Source organism: Pempheris klunzingeri, chromosome 19, assembly GCF_042242105.1.
Source record: "Pempheris klunzingeri isolate RE-2024b chromosome 19, fPemKlu1.hap1, whole genome shotgun sequence".
Taxonomy (NCBI): domain Eukaryota; kingdom Metazoa; phylum Chordata; class Actinopteri; order Acropomatiformes; family Pempheridae; genus Pempheris; species Pempheris klunzingeri.
The window spans coordinates 10,541,775-10,558,337 of NC_092030.1; the positions used below are offsets into that span (position 1 = coordinate 10,541,775).

At 41.0% G+C, this 16,563-nt stretch overlaps 2 protein-coding genes across 2 annotated transcripts; both read right to left on the reverse strand.

The window, feature by feature from the left end:
• Positions 1 to 826: 826 nt before the first annotated feature.
• Positions 827 to 4,687, reverse strand: zdhhc12b (zinc finger DHHC-type palmitoyltransferase 12b). Its single transcript, XM_070850609.1, has 5 exons — positions 4,503 to 4,687; positions 4,098 to 4,237; positions 3,416 to 3,508; positions 1,757 to 1,923; positions 827 to 1,668 (listed from the first exon to the last, which is right to left on the reverse strand). The coding sequence occupies exons 1-5, from the start codon at positions 4,597 to 4,599 to the stop codon at positions 1,353 to 1,355; spliced, it is 813 nt and encodes a 270-aa protein (XP_070706710.1). The 5' UTR covers positions 4,600 to 4,687; the 3' UTR covers positions 827 to 1,352.
• Positions 4,688 to 5,775: 1,088 nt separating this feature from the next.
• uap1l1 (UDP-N-acetylglucosamine pyrophosphorylase 1, like 1) lies at positions 5,776 to 13,292 on the reverse strand. Its single transcript, XM_070850192.1, has 9 exons — positions 12,714 to 13,292; positions 10,511 to 10,715; positions 9,603 to 9,778; positions 9,343 to 9,515; positions 8,459 to 8,652; positions 7,486 to 7,626; positions 7,183 to 7,368; positions 6,383 to 6,449; positions 5,776 to 6,121 (listed from the first exon to the last, which is right to left on the reverse strand). Exons 1-9 carry the CDS (start codon positions 12,991 to 12,993, stop codon positions 6,035 to 6,037), a joined length of 1,509 nt encoding a protein of 502 aa, XP_070706293.1. The 5' UTR covers positions 12,994 to 13,292; the 3' UTR covers positions 5,776 to 6,034.
• Positions 13,293 to 16,563: the final 3,271 nt, after the last annotated feature.

Genomic DNA, 16,563 nt, shown 5'->3' on the forward strand with positions numbered 1-16,563 from the left:
CAATTAAACCATACAAAAATTTAAAGACATTTTCTGGTTCAAAATAGTTTAGAAATTATATACAATATAAAATAGCTGGAAATGCTGTCCATTGGTCAAAGCATTCTGTACATCATAGGTAGATTAAATGCAATTAACAATACAATACAGTTTTTTTTACACCATAATTCAAAATATTCATATTGTGATATTTGCAAAAAATTGTTTTAATTTGTCATACTCTCACTTCAAGTAGCAGCTTGTTTTTCCCACACAGAAGCTGCTGGAGCAAGTGGACCCTGTAAAACTTCTGTGCAGAACAAATACTACTAAACAATTACAGCAATGAATGAAACTCTACACTAAAACTGACAAATGTACAGATAAGTATATTTCTAATCAAATCGCTATGCAATATTTGCAATATTTAAAAGTAAACTTCAGAGTTAATTAACAGTCCATTAGTCAGGTTCACTGTGTGTCACGGTAAGACCAGAAGTACTCCAGAAGCCAGATGCATAAAACACTGAAGATTTACAACCAAACATACAAAGACAGAAATGTGCATACGCATTCTTTTCATTAGATTTATAAAGCTGTGCGTAAACCTGGTTCTCTTCTTATCTTAAACACTGTGGGAACAGGCTCTTGAACAGTGGTCACTACAAGCAGGTGTGGCTATTTATAGCAGGCATACCACTAATTCATCACCTGTACCTGTAAACCATCATCATAAGATCACTTTAAGGTTCACATCTCTCACTTCATGTCATATCCACCATACCATTTCACCCACAGCATCTAAACTGCTCTGAAGTCTGCGTGAGGTGTGCTTCTTTGACCGGTTCATGTGTGGGAAAACACATGGTTTTTGTGCGTACATATTGCTTATACATCTGGCCCCAGGAGTCTTTCAAACACTTAATTACGGCCCACGTGAATGATTCAGAGGAGTGCGTAGAAGTGTGGGTCAAGTGTGATGTGGGTGCACAAACATGGATCAAGCTTAAGTCAACAGCGCTGCACTCTGAGCCTTCAAATGTGGATAACTTCCTGACTTAGGTGAAAAGTATACTTGAATCATTGTAAACAATTGTTGATGAGTAGTGCTGGTAACCTGTTGTTAACATGGAAATGGTGACTAGGAGTGGGTAACTTACCAAGTTTTAGCCTTAGGAAGGAACTTAGGAAGAGGGGAGGGGCAGCAAATGTGGACTGCAAATGGAAATGGGAAAACATTGCAGAGTTATGGCACAACAACACGTGCCTTTATAAAGGTAAACTGCACACCGCCATGTTTATCTTCCAAATTTGTGGTTAAATCCAGAAAGGTTGTTCAGTCTTTTAAGTCTGTTAATGCTTGTCATGTGTTCCTAGACTTGGTCGCTGCCCTCCCTGAAGTACACCTGCTCCCACACCACTGTGCCCCACACGCAGAAGAAACCCCAAAGGTTGTGGAATGTGCCGCGATCAAAGGGGTTTTCATCCGCGCCACAGTGTTTGAGGTAGGAGATGCGGTGGCGTGACATGAACTCCCAGGTGGTGGTGTTGAGAGAAACCAGGTAGAGGTGGGAGCCGAGCAGGAGCAGCACGATCAGCGAGAGCAGGGCCACCAGCACGGCCACGGTCAGCAGCACGCCGTTGGTACGTAGCCACAGCTGCCAGGTGGGCACGTAACTGAAACCCGTCCTGAGGACACACGCAGGAAGGAAGCAATGTGTGAAGGCTTTGCATCATAAATGTGTCAGCAGGTGACTGGTGATGGTGATGCACTCACCAGGCAATATGCAGCCCCCACAGCAGCACCAGCAGCTGGACAGCAAGGTAAAGCACAAACCAGCGGTGGTTCCTCTCACCAACACAGTTTTCAATCCAGGGGCAATGATGGTCATAACGGCGGACACAGTGCTGACACGTCTGGCAGTGTTTTGATCTCATTGGCTGCTGCTTAGAATAAAGATCATTGTATTTAGAGGAAACAAAAACCCCTCTGTATTTAAAGCATACATTCATGCTATGTGGAGCAGGAGCATTGGCTTTAACCTTGTTTTAACACTGTGTAATAGCCAGGCTGGATTTGAGCTAGTCCTGGCCAGTGTTCCGTAAAGCCGATTTTGACCATTGCTGTGAAAAACAATCTAGCTGCTGCTCATCAGACTGGAAGTTCTAATGAGATTTCTGAGGCTGTAGACCTTCACTGACTCACAATACACATGATGCCCCAGTATTCTGTCTTTGGAAAACAGCTGTTGACCATCTGTTTAAGTCCCAGAGAACAATGAAACTACATCTACGGGGCTGGAGAGATCTCACCTCTGTGTTCACAGCCCCACTATCTGAAAAACATATCAGGAATGTGGACGTTTGGCATCATTGTGAAACATCTGAGCTTTTCGGAGAGTATCTGGATAATCTTAAATTGTGTGTGTTTAGTGTGGCTCTTCTTTATGTTTAGGGTGAATGAATGACCTGTACATAAACAAGATTTTTGTCAATTGCTTATAATTGATTTTTAAAAAAATCCTACAGTGTCAGAAAACATTAGATCTAATTAGATTTGGTCACAGTTGACGTTTTTAAATTGGATGTTACAGAAAGGAGGTCCTATGCACCGCTGTACACAGAGACGTGCTTAAATAAGCCCTGTTCCTGTATCATATGATGTTTGGTGTTCACTAGAAGTGGTACAGGTGCATAACATAGATCTGTGCTGCTTGGCAACCCCTGTGATATTCTATACCTCTGACGGATCCTACAAGTAGTGTAGGACTTCAAGTGTCATATTTCAGCCTGTGAGCTCCAACGGCACCTCAGAGATGACAAATTACACCATGTCCACATGAATCTTAACTCAAGGTCCTCCTCTACATCTGAAGCTCTCCTCCAGGTCTTTCTGTGTTATCACTAGTGTTATCACACAAACACATGTCTGAAGTCACATACTTTACAACTGAGTGGATGCTGTCTGTGAGGTGTTGTTGAAAGCCCCAGTAAAGGCTAGTGAGTGGAGCTTGAGTTAAATTTTCTATTTGAAATTTTTTGGTCAAACTACGGTTTCCTGGGTCAAAAATGAACTTTCACTAGTCTAAGCAAACCTTCTGGACACCCGCCTTTCCTTCTTTTACCCTATGTTGTTTTTCTTGTTTGCATTTGTGCCTGTCCCTTGTATCTAGTTGAGCTGAAAAAGAAAAAAAAAGAGACTATATCCATCTTAAATATCTCTGTCGGCTTTACTTGTGTTCGATATCTGCATTCTTATGAAATAAAGACTTTGAAATAGCATTATATAAGACACAATATAGACTGAACCACCACTACTGTGTGTTCAAAGTATGAAACCAAGCATGGAAATCAAACAAAGATCACTTTTAGTGAAAAACATGTAAGATAACATGTATTATATCAATAGACTTTGACACTCTTTTGGGTAGCTTACCTGCAGCAGGCAGTGGCCACAGCGGCGCTGTCGCAGGGATTTGGTGGTTGGTGGGATCATGTCCTGCTGCTCCTCCGTCACTCCCAGCGTGAACTGGTGTGAACACACGAGACAAACTGCCCATTTTCAGTTCAAGCTTTTCTCATGAGCTGATGTGTGCGCTCCTTTGGCATTTACATTACCACAAAGATGACAAGACATTTTAAAGCACCCACCACGTGCACACACTCTGTATCACAAGTCGTTTACCACAACTGGTCTTATCACATGTTCACTAAATCTTTGAATAACTGGCAAATTAAGTAGCCAAACATTACTGCACACGCCATTCTCCAAGACACTGTGAATTACATTAACCAACATGACATTAATCAACTTGCAATGTCAGATGACACTTGATATTCCATACATTCCTTCTCTGAGATACAGATACTGACTTCAAAACAGGGACACCTGCACTGCAACTCAATACATCTGCAATGCTATGAGGAAGAAGTAGGAGATACTGTCAACTGAAATCAGTCAAAGAATAAATGACAACAAATAAAAGACTGGATTCATACATTTTTACACTACTTTTCTTTCACCATTATCCCAAAACATAAAAGTGTACCATAGATCTTTTTAACAAGAAACATCTACTCTGCTGCCCCTGCACATGATTCTAGCGATCATTACTCACCTGTAAATCGCTGTCATCAGACAAGATGAAGCCAGGGTCCATCAGCGAAACAGCGAAATAGAGCAAGACGGACAGCAGCACCAGCAGGACGAAGAGCACAGGCTGGACGAGCTGGCCTGTCTCCTCCTGCTTCCTCAGCTCTTCAACCAAAAACACGAGAGGACACTGTGTTAAGTCCTGCTGAGGGGTTCCCCACAGGCTGGCTCCTGCCCTGGCCTCTTTATTTCATACATCATAGCTCCAGTTTGTGTCAAAGTGCCAATCTGGACAGTAACGTTAGCTGCCTTCCTCAGCTAGCATCAGTATAGATGGTTTTGTCATTACACAGCACGAGCTGGCTTAGATATTAACGCTACACATCACTTGAAGCCATGTTATTGTCATGTGGACGTGTGGCAGAATTACCTGTATCATGTAGGAAGAGTATCAGCGTTATGATCCATGTCAGGATCACATGAGCTGTTCTTACCAGGAACCCTGAGCCAAACACATTTTTGAACATGGTCTTAGCATGTTAGAGCACCCATCGCATTCTGCGGGCGGCCCTGGGTGTCCAGAGTGACGGCAGCGTCAGCGACGAGCCAGCCGGTCCGTGGTTAGCTGCTAGCTAATGACAAAATGCTAAAACGAGCCAGCGGTGTTGGTACAGAAGCCCGACAGAGTGTCCTGTCAGGAAGCCCGCTAACGTTCCTGTGGTCAAGAGAACTGACGGCTGGGACCCGACCGTCTGCGCCAGCCTTCGGCGTTCACCTTATTTGTTTCGCGTGACTGAGCCAAACATTGAATTAAATGTGTCTTAAAATATCACCTTTAAATTTAAGACATTATGTGATTCAATAAGCTATAATACACCGACTAAACCCCCAGCTACAACGCAATACAAGCCATCCTTGTCTCAACAGTCCATGGTTTTAATGCGTTTGTTTTGTGTTGATGTCCCTTTAATCCCAGCTGTGATTGGCCAAGCGCCGGTCACGTGGCGGCCCAGGATAGGGTGGCCGGGAGGGACAGTCAGTCAGCTGCGGACGGACACACTGCTTCATTCTAATGATGGATGCAGGTCAAATACTATCTTTTTCAGACAGCAGCGGTGTATCTGTATGAATTATCTTCTTATGATAACAGTGCCTGAAAGCTAATCCAAAAATGTAACAGACTCTCCTGTTAAACAGCAGAACAGCCTCTCTCACACTCCATTTACTGTCATTGTACTTCTAAACTAAAGAAAGTCTGTGGCTCTGTAGGTACAGTCTTTGAACCACGTACACATTTCATGTCATGCTAATCTACCACCATTTACTCTTACACATGTCTTCTATTAATCAACTGTTTACTACCTTTGTGTTAAATTGACCAAACCACATGGCAGGCTGGTATGTGAAGTTCATAGCCCTACACCTGAGCCTTTATAGAAGCTGCTGCTGGAGGTTTTCCATGACTTATTATCTTATCTTATATAATACTTTTCTGAAATAGACCACACAGCATCTCCCCATTAACATCCAGTTAACTGCATGTCATTGAAAAAATAATTAAAGCATAAAATTCCCTCACACTTGTCTTGCCACAGTTGAAATGTAACTATTGCACCTTTAAAGTTAATGAGGCAGACGTTCCTAGAAAGAATGGGAGAGGACACAAGGTGAGGTATTTTGATTCAAGTTTTTGTTGTGTGTAAAACAAAACATTTTTATAAATTCCCCCAATTCAACGCTAGTCCCTTATTTGTTTAAAAGTGATCACATCACATGATTTGCAGTTCAACAGAAACAATTACATGAGATGCATGTAATGGCAGTTTGATATGATTATCTTCACATAGACTTCAAAAACTGTGCATTATTAGGCGATCATTCCAGGGTTGCCATGTCCATTCTATACTCCACTGTACTGGAATCTCTGCTGCCGTCACACCATCCTCTACAATCAGAGAAAAGTTACTGGGCCTGCAGCTCTTTGGCCCTTTTTTCATCCAGAATAAAGGGAGTCGGCAGTGTCCTCCCTTTCAGCAGTTGCTCCAGGCCCTGGCAGAGAAAGTGACATGGAGGTTAAATTACAGCATCGTATTAGTCAGTTAGGAAGGGCTCATTCTCATGACAGCAGTGTATTCATCGTCCACACATAATTTGAAATACAAGCTGAGAAAACTGAAAATTATTTATTCAAAGATCAAGCTGTTACTACTCTATAGATTTAAACTATAGCTTTGGCCTACATCTATAAAATGAAGCTTTTCTCCAGTATCTTTTTTATTTGGCTTTATGGGCACTTTCACTTGTCCTCACCTCTCCAAAGTAGGAGACCAGCGGTGAAATCTCACATTTTGCTGGAGGATTGTCCGCTGCTGATACACTGTGGAAAAAAAAATCATACACACAACAAACACATGTTTAGATTTCAAGGATAGGTTCAGATTTCTTTCCCATTATTTCTTAATGCAATACTCAGTTATTGGCTGCTATGATTATTTTGCTTTTCCATGGGGGAATTTCCTACTGTAGATTTGAGGATATCCACTGCTGTGGATTTGACCAGATGGATTTGGAAACAGTTTGACATATTAGGATATACATTTATCCCCCATTTCTCAAAGCGTCAAAAACTCGTGAATTTGGAACTTTCAGAAAATTTCCCCTTCCGTTTGAATGGTTTCACTCTTTATGCTAAGCTAACTGCCTGCTGGCACCAGCTTCATATTAATGCACAGACTAGGGGTGGTATCTGTCATCTCATCTAACTGCTGGCTTAAAAGCGTATTGAACTATTCTTTAATGCAAAAATGTGATGAAATGTAATTTTGTAGCATTTGGGAATGTCTGAAATTAATCTGTTTAACAGACCTTTCTATCAGGGTCTAATGATTTAGGGTGTTGTTTGCTGTGCAAACTGTGAAGCCTTGGAGGGACATTTGTGATTTTGCGTTATGTGCAGTAAAAAATATCTACTTTCTCACAGTGCACACTTTTCATTAATATTATTGGTTCCAATATTACCCTCACTGCTAAAAAGTGCACTTTGCTGTGAAAAAGGACTGTTCTGTTCCCTTCTCATTTAGAGGACCCTCTAGTTGCATTAGTATTCTGACCTGGCTGTAAGAGGAAGGGCATTCCCATGTTCATCCAACAGGGTGGCTCCTGCAGCTGTGGCCCAGCGGCAGTGTTGAGCCAGCAAAGAGTTTCTGGCCGTGGTCGGGTTGTCTGTCGCTGCTCCATCTGCATTTTTCAGGGGGGAAAACTCATCCTCCCTTACAACCTCGAACACAACAAAGTTCCTTTCAAAGAAACAAAGTTAATGTTTTAATTAGCTGTAGAGACAGTGTCTTATGTCATTTTATGTAGAATCAAACAGATGTCAATGGCTAAAGACACAATCTAATAATCAACAATACCTTGAGAACGGAAAGACATCAAAAACAAACTTCTCCATCTTTATGCCATTGGGTTTGGTGGGTTTGACATGATTGCCACATGTGTCCACAAAGGGCACTTTCTTGATTGCAACATGTTGTTTCAGTTGGCCTTCAAATTTCCTGTAGGATGAACAAAAATAGTAGGAAATCAAAAGCATTTTTAATGTAAAGGAAGATAAAATATAGGGTTTATCCTGCAGGGGGCATGAAAGTCCACAGTTGCGTCATAAAAATCTACTCATTTCTTTTTTTAGTTTTTGAGAGGAACTGAAGTGTTGTGAATATCCACAAAAGATGTGAAAGGAGGATCAAACCGACTATCTTCTGATTATTGGCAGTTTAATTCCGATTGGTGGACAACCCACTCACAGTTAACATCGCGACCATTAGGCAATTAAACTAGTTTTATACTTTACTGTAAGTTATTACAAGCCTGTGTGTGAATGGACCATTTCACATCACATCATCTGGTAGAATTCAGTGCTCTGAATGCCTGATGAGCTTACTTGACAACATTTTGTATATTACCCCTTGAGAATTCCAATTACATTCTGTATGAAAGTAAAAAAAAAGACAAAATAATTGTGTAAGCACTGAACAAATCAGAATATAATTAAGTCTAGCAGAGGACTACATTTGAAACTGCTCCATTTGACCTGAAAGTGAGGTGTCAACCTGTTAGATGTCCTCGGTCCACTTTAAAAATAAAAGAAACATGGCTCCTAATGACTGCTCATGTTTATCCGTATGTGCTAGGTTTGCAGATGAGAAATTGAGAGCAAACGTGTGCCATATCAGGTGGCCAAAAAAAAAAAAACATGACCCAAACTAGTGGATATGGATGTGTCCTGTGGAGCTTTGCTCGTCAATATGTCAATGTCTGATCTCACTTTAACGTGATCCTCGCAGGATTCTACTCAAACATACTGTTTGTGTCAGTGCACACTCTTACTCTGCCACATCCTGCAGGAAAGCCCTGGTAAAGAAGTGATTGCAGATGTTTCCAGCACTGTACATCAACTCCCCTCCAGGTCCTCGGAGCTCAGCCGTCTCTGGTTGGATCTCGCTGTACTCCACCACCTGGGACACACCTTGCACCTTGCAAACCACACCCACTGGCTCTGCAGGGTATGCCTTCTCCACCACCTGACACATGACAGAGGGGTGAGGCCAGATGGAAACAGGAATTACAATTTTTCCCCTCTCTGATTTTTGTTTTATATACTAGTCTGTGACATCATTTATGTCTATGATATAATTTATTTTCTTTATGAAAACTAGTATTTAGTATTAGCAACATATTCATTTTGAGAGATATAGACATGGAACTAATCATTATTAGTGATTGAATTGTTGCTCCCTGACACCTTGTGCCATAAAGTTAACATTATCGTGCAGGTTAAGAATTACTTTGAGTGAAACACACTCATTGTGGCTTTTTACAGTTTGAAACTGTAGTTGAGTCTGGTGGCTTTGGAGAGAGGGATGTAACGGCTGTTTGTGGTTAAATCAAAAGGATCTCACTGTTCTATCTCGTAGGGATCCTTTCCATAATGCTGTCAGACACTTAGAATAACTAGCTGAGCCTGTGAGTGGCAAAAACAAGCGCTTTTAGTGAACCTACTTTGACTGAATATGTAAAAATGGGGCTGAGGATTAAAAATATTTGAGTTATCCTTAAAGCACAGAAAACACCTTCGAACACCTCTAAAGCTCACTGATTAACACAGTGTATCCTGTTTCCAGCTCTTTATTTAATGCACAGATATGAGATATAAATGTTCATTCTCACAAAGAACATGTCTTTTAATCTACTGTACTCTGGCACTACTCTACCTTGGCTCCACAGTCTGCCCCTTTGCTCACGCAGAAGCCAATAAACACAGGGTCGGCCATCTTGACCAGAATGTTGTCCACGCAGTACACATGCAGGTACTCCACTCCCCTCTTCTTCATGTCCTCCAGCACTTTGTTGTCCACCAATGCCTGGTACAGACCACCATTCCCATCTAACAGAGGGTAGAGAGGTTTTGAAACGTGACATGATGTCAGTGTGTCAATGCATGAAAGCAAAGTGATTTCACAGATATTTGTACCTGGAGCCATGGCTATCTTCCCTTTGCCGTGCAGGATGACCTTTCCATCAAAGGTCACTGCTGGGATCATCCTTTGCTCAAACATAATGATATTTGATGGCTCCAAACCAAAGTAGTTGTTCTCCTTGAAGAACTTCTCAGTGGGAACCAGAGTGAACTCACTGGTCATTATGTACCTGAAGAGCAGCAGTAGAGGTTAAAATGTTAAAGTTATATTTACTCTCCCGCTGACATTATTTAGCTTCTAAGAAACAGTTACGTTTGTATGACTTAACAACTTTATAACTGTTATTTCACAACGAAAATCATTGACCACAGATGCAGCCTAAAACTGCACTCTGCAGTTGGAGAAGCTTTAAGGAAGATGACAAACACACAGCACTAGCTGTTGTTGTTGCTTTCCATCTCCACACTGTTTAATAAATATCTTGAAACTAATATAATCGATATAGATTTAAATATGTGATTTCAGTTACGGGAAACAGCTTCAACTAAATTTTGGTTTCTCTTGCTTTAACTATTTGGTTAGTTGTTTTCTTAGAAATTATACAGGTCTATGTCATAAATGAAATGTCAGTTTGTGGTCTTTTGACAAAACATGAAAGCTAGTTACCACATTTTGGCTTTGTGGCACAGATGTAGCAGCTAATGTTACAGATCCAAATATTTTTTTAATGTAAAAAGGAGAATAAATACTGGATTTGCATTTGCCAAGTGAATGCAAACACACATTAAGTTTATAGAGTTTATATCAGCTTGTGCTCCATACGTGGTGATTCTAGAATCCTTCATTTTGAATTGCTTGGTCTCTCTCGCTATATATATATATATATATATATATATATATATATATAAACATCACAGACAGCATAAGCCTAAACACGATCAGAGTAGTGGAGAAATCTTACCATGGAACGGTGCACTCTGAGCCATGCTTTCTGTCTGCCAGCTCCTGGATTTTGTGAATGCGCTCTGCCTGGATTTGATACAAGGTTTTGCCGCTTGGTAGGCCAACGTTATACATCCCTTTGGGATACTGGACACCAAGACGGGTCCCTTGACCGCCGGCCAAGAGCAGGACTCCAACACGATTCTCTGAGATTTGCAGCAGCCCTGTTGAAACAGAGTGGTCACTGAGAAGCAGCAGGATCATAGAGGTCAGCTTTAAGGCCTTTAAACTCTCTAATAGCTGGCCTACATGGCATAAAATCTTCCAGACAAATGTACAAGCTGGTATTTAATCTTTAACTTGTTACTACTTTCATACTGCTGTGGTAGGTCCTTCAGCAGTGGGAGAATTGCAGTGATCTTTTTTTTCTCCCTTTGTCATTTTTTCTAGTCATTGGGAACTTTTGTACAGCACAATCACATCTTGTTTTATTATTACTATAAGATATATAGATTTTTGACAATGCACCTTGGATGTTTTTACATTGCAATCATGAAATATTAACATCAGTCTCATAACATCATCAGACATAATTCTTAAAACATACTTTTATATATTTATATTTTTACTTTTGTGTTTGAAGTTTATTCTTGTTCTTTTTGGAGCTGTGTGTAACAAAAGCAATTTCCCCCTGGGATTATTAAAGGAATTCTGATTCTGATGTTATGAAATGTAATGTTATTGAATAACATGACTAGAAATACACCAGTGTGCTGGAAAGTGTGTTTGCTTGTCACGGCGAGCCCACAGAGATATCACTCAGCTCTGCAGTTCCACTCAGCTCTGAGGAGAGTTTAGCTGGCTGGCCCACAACTTTACAATTTAGTCCTAGCGTTGTTTTTGGCAGCAGCAGGCAGACAGAAAAAGATTCTAAAAGGCCGGTGTACTCTACCTGCTCAGCAGCAAGCAGCAGACAGGCACAGTATTTATCAGCTAAGAGCCAGCTGTTTTTCTCAGGAGTTGGTAGAAACCATTAACAGGGCTAAAAGAGAATAAATATTGGACACAAAGGTGATTCCAAATAAATGCTGATTGTTCCCTCATCTGCTGGATATGTCCGGTCTATCTGCAGTGTCTGCAGTTTGTTTCCTCTGCTCCTGAGCTGCAAAAATCCAATATTGCACTGCACTATTGTACTGTGTATTTTATAGAGGCTGTGGGTTTAAAGCCTCTACACACATGCCGTCCACCCACATAAATGTATTCACTTAGTGTGTCTGATTAGGGCTCTTCTCAGGACAGCGGTTGACACTTTCCTGTTGGCTTTTAGCTCCTGTCAGGGTGGGGCCAGTTACACAGAATGGGAGAGATGGGAGAGCAGGAATACAGCATTGTGTGGGTGTTATTCCAATTATTACTTTCCATGCATTCTGCGTTTAGACTGCACATAAAAATGGAAGACATGACACCTCCCCAACCACAGATATAGAAGCGTCTCTATATCTGTCCAACACGTCAACCCATTTTGATTGCTGCAGGCACGGCCACAGCTGGAATATAAGTTACTTAAGTTAATAACAAGTTACTGCAGTCAGTCCGTTTTATGTTTAAGCTGTGGACTGACGATGCACTACAGAGCGCCACAGGAAACCATTCCTGCCTGTGGCCATCAAACTATACAACTCCTCACTCTGAGTGTACATGTTGTTTATATATGATGAGACTCTGGACTCATCTGGTGCAATAATTTACCTCTGTGTAATAATTTTTTATACATATTTTTATAAATTTATAGTTTTACTTTGAGATTGAAGTGTTTTCTTATTCTTTTTGGAGCTGTGTGTAACAAAAAGCAATTTCCCCCTGGGGATTATTGAAGGAATTCTGATTCTGATTCTGACTTCTGCTACTGCGCTACTCTGATGATGATGATGATGATGATGATGACGATGATGACGACGACGACGACGATGGCAATAATCTATCTATCAGCAACAAGTAGTCAAGTCGTTCAGGAACGGGGGGGGGGGGGGGGGGGGGGATTCACAGACTCCCAGTAGAGGGCTCCAACCCGTGCTGACCCATTTTCAACCCATGAAAAGCTGATTTTTTTTTTTTGCAATTCCACTGTTTGTGGGGATCCAACATCTACTACTATATCCAGATGTGCATTCTTGAGAAGATCAACTCCATGTTGTCACTGCGCCAACATTCTCACTCACCTTCATGTCTCCACTCTGCAAGAGACTTTCTGTCGCTTTTCCTCACGCTGCCGATGACCTCCGCAGGGACCGGCTCTATGTGCTCATCCAGGCTGGCAGGGGGGGAGGCTGCAGCCCCGGCGGCCCCCTCACAGTGATCCCGGAGCCGCTTCAGGTCCAGCTGAGACAGCTCCTGGAGGAAGCTGGCCCTCTCCTCCTCACACAGCTCCGGCCAGAAGTGCAACACGTGAGACTGTCCTTCTCTCTCTAAACTCTGCTCCACTTCCTCTAAGGAGAGCATTCTGCGTGTCGGTATCAGAGCAAACTGTGGAGGAGAAAGTTAAAAGATCCAGCACACGTTCAGCTTCCCTCGGCCAGCAGCCACAGCTGGTGTGGAGTGAGGCAGGAAGTGACCGTGTGTCATGTAGAACTCGTGACTGCAGCTCCGGGATCCAGACAAGGATCTTGTGGTGAAAAGCCCCAATGTAACGGCTCATAGTGCTGCAGCCGAGTGAAAGACGTCTTTATGCTGGTTCAGGACCAAACATGTCTGAAAAAACTTTCTGAAAACCGACATTTGGACGACTTCCCGTCTGTCAGCAGCGAGCCACGAGACCAGAGACAAGTTTAGGGGAGAAGTAGTGTCGACTCAGCAGTGTCTCATCAGCTGACTGGGCTGTTTGTGAAGCTGGGAGCATGGCCCTGCTGAAACAAGCCCGTCAGTACCACCTTGTTAGAGGCATTTTCATCCACCTGGCACTGAAACAGGAACCAGTTCCTAGTGAAAAACATCCTGGTTCTTTTACCAAAGAGGGATCTGCTTCTCTTTCTGCCCTTTAAGTTGTCAGTCTGCTTGAGCCGCTGTACAACAGTTGTTCATCATGGTGCAAAATCTGACTTTTTTTGGAGGACCCTTTATGCAAAATAACATTTATTAGTGAAGAGGACTTTCTACAACCTAAAAGCATGACGGACCATTTAGAAGTACGACATCTGCCTGTACCCAGTCAAGCTGCAGTTACATTTTTCAGATAAAACTGTGGTACATTTACTCAGCTAAAATGACGGATGTGGGACTTTTACCTTACTATAAAAAGGGAAGCGTATAAAGGAGCTACACTGAAGCTATTTACGGTTGTGGATGTGCTCAGAAGGGTTATGTTGGTTTAAGGATCTATTTTCCACAAATGAAACTTAACGTGACATTTGGCTGTTACATGCTCGGGTGAATGTCTTTTTCAGCTGATGAATATAACTTTGTGGAATCTGTTGATTGTTCAAAATCAACAGATTCCAAAATGAGTAAGGACGATAACAGCACTGACGTTTCTCATGTGGTGCAAGCTCAGGTGTAATTTCAATTAATAATGTGTTGAATATCAAATGAACTCACATCAAAACAATGCTGAACTACTTTATTTAACAGCTGAGATACACAAGCATATATTTTCACATTCTGTCAATGGATGCATCTACAAACAAACAACTATACAAGAACATCCTCATACACATACTCATTCTTGCATCTCTGTCACTTACAGCTAGCATAATAAAATAAAATAGAAATATATATATATATGTATACTGAATACATTTTGTAAACTATGCCACCTTTTAACCAACATACATTGCAGCCTTCAGTTTGTATAGTTTGTATAGTCTAATAGTTTCTGTACATTTCAAGTTCCACTGGTGGTTTGCCTAACTGCGTGTTGGTCAGTACAACATTCAGTAAGAGCTACTTTTAAGACATTAGAGCTTCACCTTTCACTGTACAAAATATGGGAAACATTTATAGGCAGCCACATAGTGACATCATTCTCTGTCACTAATTTATGCATATATGATATCAGATGGTTCAAATACACACTTGCTGAGCCAGGAGGAGGAGAGAGCGATGGACTGAGACATTTGCTTCCAAACCTGTGAATGAGGATCAACACTCAAATGAGCAAATGTGAGGCCATCATCTCTTCTCCACCCGCCACAAAGACACAGTGTGATTTCAAGAGCAGATGTGATGCTTAAATAAGGCAGCTGACAAAAGCGGCCTGGCATTCTGAAGGTCGCAAGCAGACAGTCTAACATGTGAGACTGCAGTTCTGCAAGAGACACACAGATTGTACAGCATGTTGGTTTGTACAGCAGGAGAGCTAGTTTTAATGACCACATCCTTCCCTTTATTACTTTCAACAAGATGTCCTTGTATCACTATGCCAAAAATTTTATTCTTCATGATAGTCAGCTGTGCTTTTGCCTGAGCAGTGAAATGCAGGGTTTTTAGCTTTCTGTTAATTACCATTACAATCTGCTGCTGCTAAGAAATCAGGGGAAGAACACAAAGTGTTCAATAGCAAATTAATAAATCATTATAAATAGTAATTACATCAAAATATATCCATGAAAAAGTAATTTGTGAAATGATTTAATTCAAATTTTACATTTCAAACTCATTAAATATTTCATTACCTTATTTGCATAATCACAACTTTATAGAATTTCATTTTTTAACAAATGTTTCCTTTTTTTTTTTTTTTTTAAACATTCCTTTTCATGACAGTGGTGTTTTCGCTGCTCCTTCACATCCTCACATGCCTCTTCAGCTAGCAGGCCCAACTACTGCTACCCGCTTTAGCCAGTTAGCGACAACTACTGTAGCTACACAGTTTATACAATAAACACAGCACACCAACAGTTACTAACTTTTTTTTTTTTTTAAAAACTGTTATTTATTTAGCTTAGCAAGGCTTCTCATACTAACTACATAGCTGGCTAACTTGCTAAGCAGGGTTGTGAACTTGGTTTATTAGAAAGTAAAGAGCCAGTGTTGACAACAGAGTTACTTCTGACCTGTTTGAACTCCAAAGATGTTCCTCAGAGAGAGACAGCAAAAAGACAAACTGTCTCCCAACAGGAGCTAGCTAGCACTGCTAACAGCAGTTAGCACAAGTCGGCCTAGCTAGTTAGCCCACTAGGCAGGTAGCATGAGCAGTTAAGCTAAGGCTTAAAAGCTACAGAGACTTAGTCATTGTGTTTTTACTGTGATGTAGTTCACTCTATCCAAAAGATGCTAACTAGCTAACATTCATAGCAGTAGCTAAGCTTGCTAGCTTAAGACGGGGTCCACAATTGGCTGAAAGGTGAGCAACACTGTCATGAATAGTGACATGAAATGCAACTTGGGAAACATTTCATAATAATGAGTTGAGCTTTAATAATGTATTCCATTATTTCACTTATAAATTCCACATGGTTTATTCATATGATTATGTATTTCACTTAAAATGTAATTAGTATTGAATACTTAAGGGGTGGGAGTGGGGGTGAGACTTTGAATTTTAAACCACATCAGTTGCTTCCATCACTCAAAAAAAACAAAACAAATAAAAAAATCCACTCAATATTATATATTCAATACAACCAATAGATCACAAATTCAGTAATTAATCATTTTTTGTAAAAATAAATAAATAAATACGGAAATAAATAAAAAACAGGAATTAAAGCAGAGTACCTTAAAGTGCTTTCAATGTCCCACAGACTCCACCTCTTATAGTGTTTAGGTGCATTGTTTGAGAGAGAGGCTTGGCACACAAGGCACTCATGGAAATCTGTGACCATCTGACACATGGCATCAGTAAGATCGAGAGTAGCTGCCTCTGCTTGAGTGTCCTGCCATATGACTTAAAGGAGTGTTTATTTACATCGTACAAGAATGATATATGTCCTTAGATGATTCCTTAGAGAGCCAGCATATTGAAAAATATTAACAGCAATTTAACCTGTAAATCCTTGTCAAAAAGTCTCTCTGGTGCTTAATATCAGCATATTTTCCTCATTGTAAAGCTGTGGAAAGGCAAACTTTTAAAGC

Coding starts and splice junctions, on each gene's coding strand:
- zdhhc12b (XM_070850609.1), bottom strand. CDS start 4,599: ATGTTCAAAAATGTGTTTGGCTCAGGGTTCCTGGTAAGAACAGCTCAT. Junction 4,238..4,502: donor ACTCTTCCTACATGATACAG/GTAATTCTGCCA, acceptor TTTTGGTTGAAG/AGCTGAGGAAGCAGGAGGAG. Junction 1,924..3,415: donor GTGGCCACTGCCTGCTGCAG/GTAAGCTACCCA, acceptor TATTCTAAGCAG/CAGCCAATGAGATCAAAACA.
- uap1l1 (XM_070850192.1), bottom strand. CDS start 12,993: ATGCTCTCCTTAGAGGAAGTGGAGCAGAGTTTAGAGAGAGAAGGACAG. Junction 8,653..9,342: donor GGGCAGACTGTGGAGCCAAG/GTAGAGTAGTGC, acceptor GTCATGTGTCAG/GTGGTGGAGAAGGCATACCC. Junction 7,369..7,485: donor GATGTCTTTCCGTTCTCAAG/GTATTGTTGATT, acceptor TTTCTTTGAAAG/GAACTTTGTTGTGTTCGAGG.